General features: G+C 37.8%; 1 protein-coding gene across 3 annotated transcripts in view; it reads left to right on the top strand.

The window, feature by feature from the left end:
* The window catches only part of RNF214 (ring finger protein 214), a 52,254-nt gene that overhangs the window by 10,602 nt on the left and 27,661 nt on the right, over positions 1–13,991 (top strand). For all 3 annotated transcript variants that reach the window (XM_087821516.1, XM_016204731.2, XM_016204732.2), the window contains one exon: positions 496–635. In XM_087821516.1, the coding sequence (XP_087677642.1) occupies positions 496–635 (140 nt within the window). The remainder of the gene's footprint in view (positions 1–495; positions 636–13,991) is intronic.

Below are 13,991 nucleotides of genomic sequence, written 5' to 3'. Positions count from 1 at the left end.
TGGTGTGAATTAGGGAGTGACTTTATCACTTTTTTATTACTTCTTATTACAAAAAATATATTTTTGTTAAATAGTAAGAAAAGAAAAAATTAACCTCATGCATAATAAAGTAGGACCATAACAAAACAAGACCGTATTTGTTGAAACATTTCCACCCTGTGCAAGAATACCTTTCTTAGCATTCTTGGCAGGTTCATTCAGCCTTTATTTGAACACCAGTAATGAAGAACTTATTGCTTTACAAGGCAGTAAATTCCACTTTTTGAACAGTTAGAAATTCATTTTCCTCTTGAATTAAAATCTGCTTTATTGTAACTATCTTCCTTGCATCTAAATACTGGCTTTTGGAGCTACTCATCAGCCAGATTCCTTCAATTCAATTTGAATTTACTAAAGTCAGTATGTTAAATTGTGATAGTTGAAAATAACTTTCAGACCAATAGAACTAATGTATTTCCTTCTTTGTTTGTGTGTGACTGGTTGTGTGGGATTCAGGAGATACTGAAGGCTATTCAGGATGTAACGATAAAGCGAGAAGAAACAAAGAAGAAGATAGAGAAAGAAAAGAAGGAGTTTTTGCAGAAGGAGCAGGATCTGAAAGCTGAAATTGAGAAACTTTGTGAGAAGGGCAGAAGGTAAATGATGCTGTTAAGAATAAAGACCCTATGTGTATATGCATAAGGGGCCAATCCTGTTTGTATTTCTAGTTTCTTTCAGTCTGATTTTTTTTAAAAAAAAACAAGTAATGATTTTAGCTTCTCCAACACCCTGTGTTAGTTTAATAAAGAAAATTTCAGAGATTCACTAATACCTTGAAATAATAGCAGTTAACTGCTGGGTACCAAGTTTGATCAAGATTTTGATATGCATCTAACACCTATTTTACTTGCTTTATAACCTGATGTTTTAAAAGTTCAGGCTACAAGAATACTTTGATTATATTTATGCTATTCAGCACCAAAAGTAAATTTCTAATAGTAACACTAAGCTGTTTGGAAAGAATTGTTTAGTGAGCCTGTGTCCTCTTCTGGGTACGAAAGCAAGAGTAAGATGGGCATAGAATTTGATGACATTTTCAGTTTTTTAGGTTTCTTAGTCTGAGTTGTTTGGAAATCAAAATAGCTATGAATACTGTGATGATTTTATTTAAATTCTACTAAAACACATTTTTATTTATCAAGAAAACCTTGGCTTGCTAATGTATGAAAGAGCTAAGTGAAAAGTAGCAAGATCATTTGCTGAATCATTTTCCAAGTATGAGAGATGATAGTTATGAAAGGTCGTATGAGAAAGAATGTTTAGAAGAGGCCTTAAGACAAGTCAGTTGTTCTGTTGAGAATCTAGTGATAATGATTAGAAGATGGATACGTTGTCCGTGATGATCTATATGCCAGTAATTATGAAGCATGTACTAGAAGCAAAACACTGTACTAGGTTTTGTTGTCCATCCAAACAGCTACCCCCCCCCCCAACAACATGTCCTCTGCCATCATCTTCATAGTCTATGTGGGGAAGATGAAGCATAGTTAGGCACCTGTAAGCAACTTAGCAGCAGATATCTTAAAGAACAGGAGTTGGGAAAGTGAGTCTGTAATTCTCTTCTAAGCTCCGTGAAAGATTTCCTTTTGATGTGTGCTCCATACACTGTACATATTTCCTTTTTTTTTATGTTTTTATTGATTTCAGAGAGAGGAAGGGAGAGGGAGAGAGAGAGAGAAACATTAATGAGAGAGAACATCATTGATCGGCTGCCCCCTGCATGCCCCGTCCTGGGGATCAAGCCAGCAACCCAGGCATGTGCCCTGACAGAGAATCTAACTGTTACCTCCAGGTTCATGGGTAGATAGATGCTCAACCACAGAAACACCGGCTGGGCCATAGCTCTCTTCTTTACCATCTGATTGAATAGCTACAAATGGTGATGGATAAATTAACAATTTGCTGCTTGTAGTCTTGAAGATCTAATTGTTTTTTTTAAATGTATGTCATGCTTCCTGTAAATTTGGGCTTCATTTTCTCAGAAGTAGGGAAAGAAGTTGTCTGTGTGTATCTTTGTTGTAGCTGTGGTGTATAGGTTTTGTTTAGCATTCCATTAAACATAAGCACCGTAGGCACAAAGATTTTGGTCATTGTATTAGTATGCTCAGGCTCCCATAACAGAGTACCATAGACTGAGTGGCTTAAACAACAGAAATTTTACTTTCTCACAGTTCCAGAGGCTTGAAATCTAAGATCAAGATGCTGGCAAGGTTGGTTTCTGGTGAGACCTCTCTTCTTGGCTTGCAGACACAACTTCTTGCGGTGTCCTCGTATGGCTTTTCTTCTATGCACGCACTCTCCTGATGTCTCTCTTCTTCCTATAAGGACACCTGTCCTATTGGATTAGAGCCCCATCCTAATGACCTAATTTGACTTCAATTACCCCCTTAAACACCCTATCTCCAAATATAGCCATATCAGGGTTAAGACTTCAACATATGAACTTGGGGCACAGTTAAGTCTATAATGGACATATTTGCTATTCATAGCTCTTTCATTCTTTCAGCCAACCTTTATTGAATATCTACTATAAGCCAGACACTATGGGTCTGGAGAATGAAAAGCCCTCAAGGTGCTTGCTGTTTAATAGGGTAAATAGATAATTACAGAATAGCACAATGATACCATGATAGTTGTGGTATGAAAACATTTAGAAGAAGTGTGTAACCAGACTGGGTAGGGGAGTGAGAGGACTTTCAAGAGGTAATCGAACCCTCGACCCTTCAGTCCACCAGGCTATGTTCTAACCCAGGGTGGGGAACCTTTTTCCTGCCAAGGGCCATTTGGATATTTATAACATCATTCGCAGGCCATAAAAAATTATCAACTTAAAAACTAACTATGAAAAAAGCTCCTAGATTTATTGAGTTTTGAGACCCGCCTTCGGTTGCATTGGCAGGGCCAAAATGATTTATACAGCCCGCAGGCCAGATGTTCCCCATCCCTGCTAATCACTGAGCCAAATTGGCCAGGGTGAGGACAGTTATTTTCATTATCTCTTGCTGTGTAAAAAAAAAAGTAAAACTTAGTATCTTAAAATGACTAATTTATTATTTCTCAAAATTCTTTGGGTTGATGGAATTTCTTATGGCTCTGCTAATTTCTTTTGGAGTCATTGCTGTAGCTCTAGTCAGATGGCAGCTGGGAGTGGAACATCCAAGGTGGGCTCAGCTGGTCCACTGGGATGTCTAAGTCTCCCCCCACACCTCCTTTCCCCCTCCCTCCCATGTTGTCTCAGGGCTTTTTCCTCTCCAGGTGGTCTTTCCAACAGAGTTCTTACTTGATGGCTCAGAGCTCCCAGTAGTGCAAAAGTGAATGCTTCCAGGCTTTCCTAAGGTGTAGTCTTGGCACTGGAACAGTGCTACTCCGTGGCATTCTATTGGTTAAAATGAGTCAGAGGCTAGCTCAGAATTAGTGTTGGAGGGGACTACCAAGAGCGTGAACACCAGGAGGCCTGATTCATTGGGAGGGTTCCATCTTTGGAGATTTGCTACCACAGCAAGTAACACACCTTATTTAACTTTTGCTGCTCAGCATGTATTAGTATTTTTAGCTATGGGAAATCATAGAAGTTATATAAATGGGTGATGCATAATTAGAGACGTTTTAGAAGTATGTAGGATTAATTATGGGGAGAGACAGAGGCTGGGATATCAACCATTAAGCTCTTACAGTAAAGTGAGTTTAAAAGGATCAGTGTAAAACTGATGGTGGTGGAATGAAAAGGAAGAAATGGATTCAGTAGGAATTGGCGATTTAAAATATTAAGACAGAGGATGAAGTAAAAAAATGTCACTGTTTTGACCCTGAGTAAGTATGTGCCACATGGACAGTAGTTGGGAAGTAGAATCCCAGTTCTAAGTTTTGTGCTTAAAATAATAAATTTGATGATATGGGATATGTGAATGAAAATACTTAGTAGGCAGTTGGAAAGAGGAGACTTGGATACAGAAGAGATGCTATGTCTTGATTTGGTGTTGACGGCACAGAGATGATAGTTAACACTATGGAAGTGGATTTTCATGGGAGAAAGCTTAGGGTGGGGCTCAGTTCTGAACACTGAGGTACACCTACAGTTCAGGAGAAGAGAGAGGAAGGGAATGTAAGAAGGACAATCACAGGAAGAAAGGGAAGCGGTTTAGGACAGTAGAATGAGATTTCAAAAGAGACGACGATTTAACAGTGTCAGCAGCCTGCTGGGAGGTGAAATGAGAGCCAGGTCTGAATAAAGGCCATGGTAATTATGGAGTGTAAGCAGTGGCACTTTTATACAGGGGAATTACGTTTTGTATTTATTTTCTCCCAATGTTTTATTATGAAAATTTTCAGACACGGGAGAAACTGTAAGTATTGTACATAAACATTTGCCACCTAGATTCAACAGTTAACATTCTGCTAAATTTAGTATCTTTCCATCCTGCTTTCTCTATCCATTCATCAGTCCTTTTTTTTTTTTTTTAAATTTTTACTCGAAGATATGTTTTTTGTTGATTTTAGAGGATGCGGAGAGAGAAACGTCAATCATTGCCTCCTGTAATACCCTGACTGGGGATCAAATCTGAAACTTAGGTTCTGCCCTGACCAGGAATTGAACACTCCACCTTTTGGTGTACAGGCGAGGCTCCAACCAGCTGAGACACCCGGCCAGGGCCATCTTTTTCTTTTTTTATGCATATCAGAGTAAGTTGCATTCACAGTAACTTCACCTCTAAACCCATAAACATGTATATTATAATTAGAGTTTAATATTATTTGCATTTCCTTTTTTTTTAAAATTCTCACCCGAGGAATGAGGATACTTTTTCCATTGATTCAGAGAGAGTGGAGGGGAGAGGGAACGACAGAGAAAGAGGGAGAAGGAGAGGGGGCGGAGAGAGAGAGAAACACCAATGTGAGACCCACATCTATTGGTTGCCTCTCGCATGTGCCACAATCAGGGCCGGGGATCGAACTGGCAACCCAAGTACATGCCCTTGACCAGGAATCAAACCTGCGGCCCTCCAGTGCTCAGGCCAACACTCTTAACTGAGCCATGCTGACCAGGGCTGCATTTCCTCTTTTTAGTAATAAAGTGTATATGCAGTTAAATACATAAATCTTAAGTGTGCCATTGAATGAGTTTTGGTAAATGCATGTACCTGTGTAATCAATCCCCATAAAGATACAGGGAATACTACCATTAAGTCAGATGGTTCCCTGGTGTACCTTCCCAGTCAGTCCCTGTCCCAGCTCTCCCAATGGCAACCACTGTTCTGATTGTTTCACCATTTGAATTCTGCCTGTTCTAGAACGTCACATAAATGAAATCATACACTGTGTAATCTTTAATGTAGAACTTCTTTCATTCAGCTTTTGAGTGCTTTTGACACTCATTCAGTTTGTCTCTTTTATTGTCAAGTAGTATTCCTTTTGTTAATATACCGGTTTGTTTAGCCATTCTTTTGTTGATGAGCTTGTAGCAGCTTCCAGATTTTGATTATTATGAACAAACTGCTGGGAACATTCAAGTGCAACTCTGTGTGTCAACATGTGCTTTTATTTCTCTTGAATAAATTCCTAGGAGTAAAATGCTGGATTGTAGGGTAGGTATACTATGTTTAGTTTTATAAGAAATGGACAGGTATATTTCCAAAATGAATATGCCATTTTACACTCTACCTACAAGGTATGAAAGTTCTGATGGTTTTATATCCTTGCTGTTGAAGTGGTTATGGAGTGGTATTTTATTGTGGTTTTAATTTGCATGCTCCTAATGACTAGTACTATCAATCACTTTTTCCATATGCTTGGTGGCCATTCATATATCTGTTTTTGTGAAGTGTTCAGTCAAATTTTGTTTTGGTTGAGTTTTTGGCTTTTTTTTATTGTGTAGTAAGAAGTTCTTTACACAGTCCAAATATAAGTCCTTTGTTGTGTGTTCTGTGAAAATTTTCTTCTACTCTGACTTACTCATTTTATTGAGTAAGAAATGCAAATATTGAATAGTTTATTGAGCTCAGCCCGTGTGGCTCAGTCATTGAGTGTCAGCCCATGAATCAAGACTTGCCCATTTGATTCCCAGTTGGGACACATTCCCGGGTTGTGGGCTTGATCCCCAGTAGGGTGCATGCAGGAGGCTGCTGATTGATGTTTCTATCTCTCTATCCCTCTCCCTCTCTCTCTCAAATCAATAAAAATGTATTTTTAGAAATGAGAGAATAGTCTATTGATTTTTGGAGAGAGAAAGGGGAGGGAGAGTAAGAGAGAAATATCAATGTGAGAGCGAAACATCAATCGGCTGCCTCCTGCACATCCCTTTCCTGGGGATCGAGCTTGCAACCTGGGCATGTGCCCTGACTGGGAATTGAACTGGCAACCTTTCAGTGTGCACGAGGACACCCAACCAATTCAGCCACACCAGCCAGGCCCCAGCACCATTTCTTGAAAGGACTTTGCTTTCCTTATTGAATTCCTTTACACCTTTGCCAAAAACCAAATGCAGTAGGAGTCATTTGTATAGTGAGTCTATTTTTGAGTACTATTCTGTTGCATTGATATTTTAATATATTTTTACACCAGATCATGCTGTCGTGATTATTACGATGATTTTATAGTAAGTCATGAAGTCAAATACTGCAAGGTATTCTACATTTTTCCCCCCAAGATTGCTTTGGTTATTATATGTACATTTGCATTTTTATGTTTATTTCCGTGTGTGTGTGTGTGTGTGTGTATGGATGTATTTAGAAGCAGCTTTCCAGTCCCTTCTAAAACAAAATAGAATTGGTGAGAACACAGTTGTCTTGAATCTATAGATCAGCTTAGGGGATGTTGACATCATAATATTGAATCCTCCCATCCATAAATATGATATAACTTTGTGTTTATTTAAGTCTTTCATTTACACTAACAACATTTTATAATTTTCAGTGTACAGGTGTCACACATCTTTCTTTAAATTTCTAAAGAAATTTATTCCTAAGTATTTTATGTTCTTTGACACTGAGTAGAATCACCAGATTTTTAAAATTTTCCCAGTTTTCTAGTATGTAAGAATATAGTTTATGTTTGTGTATTAACCTTCTACCTGCCAACTTTTCTAAATTCACATATTAGTTATTTTATAGATTCCCTAGGATTTTCTACATACAAAATCATGGCTTCTGTGAATATACACTTTTACTTCTTCCTTTCAAATCTTAAACCTTTTATTCTTGAAAATATTATTGCACTGGCTAGTACCTCCAATACAACGTTGAATAGGGAGACAGCCTTGCATTGTTCCTGCTCTTAGGGGAAAATGCTTAAGATTTTATCGTTAAGTTTGATGAGAGCTATAGGGTTTTTTAGATGCCCTTTATCAAATTGAGGAAGTTCTCTAGTTCTAATTTTCTGAGAGTTCTTAACATGAACGGGTGCTTAATTTTGTAAAATGGTTTTTCTGCATCTATTAAAATTATCAAATTATTTTTCCCTTTGATTCTATTAATATGGTGAATTACATTTATTTTCAAATGTTAAATTAATCCTTCATTTTTGGGATAAACCCAACTTGGACAAGATACATTGTTTTTATATATTTCTAGATTTGTCTTGCTAATATTTTTAAAGGATTTTTTAATCTGTGTTTATGGAAGCACATCGTTCTGTATTTTTCTCATTTTTAAAAATTATATCACTTGCTGAGGGGATGATGTTAATATCTTTGTGACTCTAGAATTTTCTCTTTCCTTTTTTTAAAAATATTTTTATAGATTTCAGAGAGAGGAAGGGAGAGGGAGAGAGAGATAGAAACATCAGTGGTGAGAGAGAGTCATTGATCAGCCACCTCCTGCTCCCATTGTCGTCATCCCAGTCCGTCCGTCCTGTCCCGTCCCGTCCCCCCGTCCCCCCCCCCCCGGCCAGGGATTGAGCCCACAACCCAAGCGTGTGCCCTGACCGGAAATCAAACCGTGATCTCCTGGATCCTAGGTCAATGCTCAACTGCTGAGCCACACTAATTGGGCACTCTTTCATTTTTTAAAAAAACAGTTAATAAGCTCTTCAATTCATTTCATGACTGTAGAAAAATTTTATAAACAGAATACCTGAATGTCTTTTCTGTATGTATCAAACACATACAACACACACACACTATTGTGTGTGTTTGTATTTTACAGTAGAGGTAAGTAAAGGAGAAAATCTTAGCCTAAGACATGAATCTCTTGATTATTTTTACCAATTTTCATATTTAAATCTGTTTAACTTGCACTAATAAAATAAATGAATACCAGAGTTAGATAGGATTTAATGCATTTTTAAAGGTTTTTTTCCTTTTTTATTGAGTTTATTGGGGTAACATTATTCAATAAAATTATATAGGTTTCAGGTATATAATTCTATATATTGTATTGTGTATTTACCCCCCTAAGTCAAGTCTCCTTCCATCGTGATTTATCCCCCCATACTCTCTTCTACCTCCCTCCACATCCCCTTCCCTCTGGTAATCACCATACTATTGTCTGTGTCTATGAGTTTTTTATTTATTTTATTATTTTTTTCTTAATCCCTTCACCTTTTCACCCAGCCCCGCAACCCCCTTCCCCTCTGACAGTTGTCAGTCTGTTCTCTATCTATGATTCTGTTTCTATTTTATTTGTTTATTTTGTTCATTAGATTCCACATATGAGTGAAATCATATAGTGCTTGTCTTTCTCTGGCTTATTTTACTTAGCATAATGCTCTCCAGGTCTATCCATGCTCTTGCACAGTGTAAATGTATCACAGTTGTTGTTTTTTAATTGATCTTAGAGGAATGGGGGTGAGGGAAAGAGAGACAGAGAAACATTGGTTGCTTCCTGCATGCTCCCTGACTAGGGATTGAACCTGCAACCTGGGTATATGGCCAGACTAGGAATCAAACCTTTTGGTGTATGGGATGACACTCCAACCAATTGAGTCAGGGCCTTACCACAGCGTTTTTATACACTCATCCACTAATGGACACTTGGGCTATCAATCTTTTCTATTGTAGATAACACTGCAATGAACATAGGGGTGCATATATTCTTTCAAATTAGTGTTTCAGGTTTCCTCGGATAAATTCCCAGAAGTGGAATTGTGGAGTCATAAGACAGTTCCAGTTTTAATTTTTTTGAGGTAACTCCATACTGCTTTCCATAGTGTCTGCACCAATCTGCATTCCCACTAACAGTGCATGAGGGTACCCTTTTCTCCACATCCTTGCCAACACTTCTTGTTTTTTGATTGATAGCTGTTCTGAAGTGTGAGGTAATATCTCATTGTTGTGTTTGTTGTTACTCCTCACCTGAGGATATTTTTTCCACTGAGTTTTAGAGAGTGGAAGGGAGGGAGGGAAAGGGGGGAGAAAGAGAAAGAGAGAGAAACACTGATGTGAGAGAGAGCAATCTATGGATTGGTTGCCTCCCACACACGCCCCGACCCGGGCAGGGGATTGAACCTGTGACCCTTTGGTGTGCGGGCCAACACTCTGACCACAGAGCCACACCAGCCAAGGCTCTCATTGTGATTGTAATTTGCACTTCTCTGATAATTAGTGACATTGAGCATCTGTACATACATCTATTGGCCATCTGTATATCCTCTTTGGAGAAGTGTCTATTCAGGCCCTCTCCCCGTTTTTTAATTGTATTGTTTGTTTTTTTGGTATTGAGTTTTATAAGTTCTTTATAAATTTTGGGTATTAACCCTTTATTAGATGCATCATTGGAGAATATGTTCTCCCATTCAGTGGTTGTCTTTTCATTTTGTTGATGGTTTTCTTTGCTGTGCAAAAACATTTTAGTTTTATGTCCCATTTTTTAATTTTTTCTTTTGTTTCCCTTACCCGAGGAGATATATCAGAAAAAATATTGCTACACGAAATGTCCAGGATTTTGCTGCCTGTTTCTTCTAGGCTTTTTATTTTTTTGAGCCTAACATTTCAGTCTTTAATCCATTTTGAGTTTATTCTTGTGTATGGTGTAAGATGGTGGTCTAGTTTGGAGTTTTTGTTTGCATGTATCTAATTTTTTCAACACCATTTATTGAATAGACTCTTTACCCCATTGTATATTTTTGCCTCTGTCAAATATTAATTGACTATAAAGACATGGGTTTATTTCTGGGCTCTCTATTCTGTTCCATTGATCTATATGTCTGTGTTTATGCCAGTACCATGCTGTTTTGATTACTATGACCTTGTAATATAATTTGAGATCAGGTAGTGTGATTCCTCAGACTTTGTTCTTTCTCAAGATTGCTGCTGCTACTTGGGGTCTTTTGTGGTTCCACATAAATTTTTGTATTATTCTTGTTCTGGGAAATACTCCAGTGGTATTTTGATAGGAATTGCATTGAATCTATAGATTGCTTTGGATCGTGTGGACATCTTAATGATGTTAATTCTTCCTATCCATGAACATGGTATATGCTTCCACTTATTTGTATCTTCAGTTTCTTTCTTCAGTGTCTTTTAATTTCCTGAGTACATGTCTTTTATCTCCTTGGTTAAATTTATTCCTCGGCATTTTATGTTTTTTGAAACATTTGTAAATGAGATTGTTTTCTTTGTTTCCCTTTCTGATAGTTCATTATTGGTGTAGAAAATGCAACCAATTTCTGGATATTTATTTTGTTTCCTGCTACATTACTGAATTCATTGATCAGTTCTAGAAGTTTTTTGGTGGAATCTTTAGGGTTATCTATATACAGTATCATCTGGAAATAATGAGTTTTACTTTTTCCTTTGTAATTTGTATGACTTTGAGTTCTTATCTGATTGCTGTGGCTAGGACTTCCAGCACTCTGTTGAATAAGAGTGGTGAAAGCAGACATCCTGTCTTGTTCCCGATCTTAATGGAAATGCTTGTAGTTTTTTCCATTGAGTATGATGTTGGCCGTGGGCTTCTCACATATGGTCTTTATTATGGTAAGGTATATGTTCCCTCTATCCTCACTTTGCTGAGAGTTTTTATCATAAACGGTGCTGGATTTTATCAAATGTTTTTTCTGCATCTACTGATATGATATGTGGTTTGTATTCCTCATTTTGTTTATGTGATGTATCACATTTACTGATTTGTGGGTATTGTACCAACCTTGCATCCCCGGAATGCATCCCACTTGATCATGGTGAATGATCTTTTTAATGCTGGATCTAGTTTGCTAATATTTTGTTAAGGATTTTAGCATCTATTTTGACCAGGGATTTTGGTCTATAATTTTATTTCTTTGTAGTGTCTTTATCTGATTTTGGAATGAGGATAATGCTGGCCGTGTAAAATGAGCATAGAGCCTTCCCTACTCTTGAATTTTATGGAATAGTTTGAATGTTTCGTAAAGTTCACCTGTGAAGCTATCCAGTCCTGGACTTTATATTGTTGGGAGTTTTTTTTTATTATTGCTTCAAATTCTCTAGTTGTTATCTGTATACTCAGGTTCTCTGATTCTTCCTGATTCAGTTTTGGAAGATTGTATATTTCTAGGAATTTATCCATTTCATCTAGGTTGTCCAATTTGTTGACATATAGTTGTTCGTAATATTTTCTTACAACCCTTTGTATTTCTTTGGTGTCAGTTGCCATTTTTCCTCTTTCATTTCTGATTTATTTATTTGGGTCCTCTCTCTTTTTTTCTTGATGAGTCTGGTTAAAGGTTTGTCAGTCTTGCCCTGGCTGGTGTGCTCAGTGGTTAGAGCATTGGCCTGTTAACTAAAGTGTCGAGGCTTTGATTACTGGTCAAGGGCACGTACCTGGCTTGCAAGTTTGATCCCTAGCACCAGTTGGGGCACATATGGGAGGCAACTAATCAATGTATCTTTCTCAAATTGATGTCTCTCTCTCTCTTCTTCTCCGTCCCTCCCTTCCACTCTCTAAAAATCAGTGGAAAAAAGATTCTCGTGAGAATTAACCATTAAAAAAAGGTTTGTCAATCTTGTTTACCTTTTTGAAGAACTAGCTCTTTGTTTCATTGATATTTTGAATTTTTTTTTTTTACTCAATTTCATTTATCTCTGCCCTGATCTTTATTATTGCCTTCCTTCTACATACTTTGGGCTTTGTTGTTCTTTCTCAGGTTCCTTTAATGTAAAGTTAGATTGTTTGACATTTTTTTGTTTCTTGAGATAGGCCTGTAATGCTATGAATTTCCCTCTTAGACTACATTTGTTGTGTCCCATAGATCTTGGATTGTTGTGTTCTCATTTTTGTTTGTTTCAAGGCATCTTTTGATTTTTCCTTGATCTCATTGTTAACCCACTCATTGTTTAGTAACATGTTGTTTAGCCTTCATGTCTTTGTGTGTTTTTCAGTTTTTATCATGTGATTGAGTTTAGTTTTATACCTTTCTGGTCAGAGAAGATGCTTGGTACGATTTCAGTATTGTTAAACTTATTGAGACTTGTTTTGTCTCCAAACATGTGGTCTGTTCTAGAAAATGTTTTACGTGCACTTGAAAAACATGTATATTCTGCTGCTTTGGGTGAAATGCTCTAAAGATAACTATTAAATCCATCTGATCTAGTGTGTCGTTTCAGGCCACTGTTTTCTTGTTTATTTTCTGTCTGGAAAATCTATCCATTGATTTCAATGGGTTGTTAAAATCCCCTACTATGACTGTATTACTGTCCTCTCTCCCTTTGTGTCCATCAAGATTTGCTTACATATATAGGTTGGGTGCATAAATGTTTACAAGGGTTCTATCCTCTGGTTGGATTGCTCTTTTTATTATTATGTAGTGTCCTTCTTTGACTCTTACTTGCCTTTGTTTTAAAGTCTATTTTGTCAGATGTAAATATTGCTATTCCAGCATTTTCCCCGCTTTCCATTGCATGAAATACCTTTCTCCATCCATTTACTTTTAGTCTGTGTGTACCTTTCATTCTGTGGCGGTTCTCTTGTAGTCAGCATATATATGGGTCTTGTTTTCTTACCTGTTCAGCTACCCTATGTCTTTTAATTGGGGCTTTTAAGCCATTTACATTTAATGTAATTATCAATGGGTATGTATTTATTGCCATTTTATTTTTTTAACTATATTCCTCTGTTTTTCCCCTCCCTCCCTCCCTCCCTCCCTCCCTCCTCCCCTCCTCCCCTCCTTCCCTCCTCCTCCCTCTTCTTATCTTTCTCCCTCTCCCTCTTCTCCCTTCTCCCTTCCTCTTCTCTCTCTTCCTTCTTCTTCTTCTTCCTCCTTCTCCTCCCCCTCCTCCCCTCCTCCTCATCCTCCCAAATGTCCCTTAGACTGTCCTCATTTTTTAAATTCTTTTTTCTTTTTCCTGCTCTGATTGGGTGTATTTTTCTGCCTTGTCTTCCAGATTACTGATTTGATCCTCTGCTTCATTCAACCTACTGTTTATTCCTCCTAGTGTATTCAATTCAGATATTGTATTCTTCCTCATTTCTGACTAGTCCTTTTTCATGCTCTTGAACATGCTTGTAACCATAACTTTGAACACTATATCTAATAAATTGCTTTCATCTATTTCATATAGCTCTTTTTCTGGAGATTTCTCCTATTTGATTTGGGGGCTTTTACTTTGTCTTCCCATTTTGGCTGCATTCTTATGTTTGTTTCTATATATAAGGTAGATCTACTGTGGCTCCCAGTCTTCATGGGGTAGACTAACGTAGTAGGTGTTTTGTAGGGTCCAGTGGTGCAGTCTCCTTGATCACCTGAGCTTGGTGCTCCAGGGATGTCCTTTGTATGAGTTATGTGGACCTTCCTATTGTAATTGAGTCTTGATTACTATTGGCTAGTTTATGTCTGGGGTTGAGCCCCCCCCCCAGGCTGACTGACCGTAAGGCTCACCCTCAGCCTTGGCATGTGAGCTGCTGTGAAGGTTCTGACCACATGAAGCAGAATTCACCTCAGCAGGGTTTGGTGCCTTCCATGATCTCCCTGTGGATTATGTCGCTTGTGAAGCTTATTGGATCCTGCTCTGATGTTGTCTGAAGCTGGCCACTGGGTGTGTTGTT

This window comes from Miniopterus natalensis, chromosome 11 (assembly GCF_054644295.1).
Source record: "Miniopterus natalensis isolate mMinNat1 chromosome 11, mMinNat1.hap1, whole genome shotgun sequence".
Lineage (NCBI taxonomy): Eukaryota > Metazoa > Chordata > Mammalia > Chiroptera > Miniopteridae > Miniopterus > Miniopterus natalensis.
The sequence above is the reverse complement of the archived record's forward strand: the minus strand, read 5'-3'. Positions and strand labels throughout refer to the sequence as shown.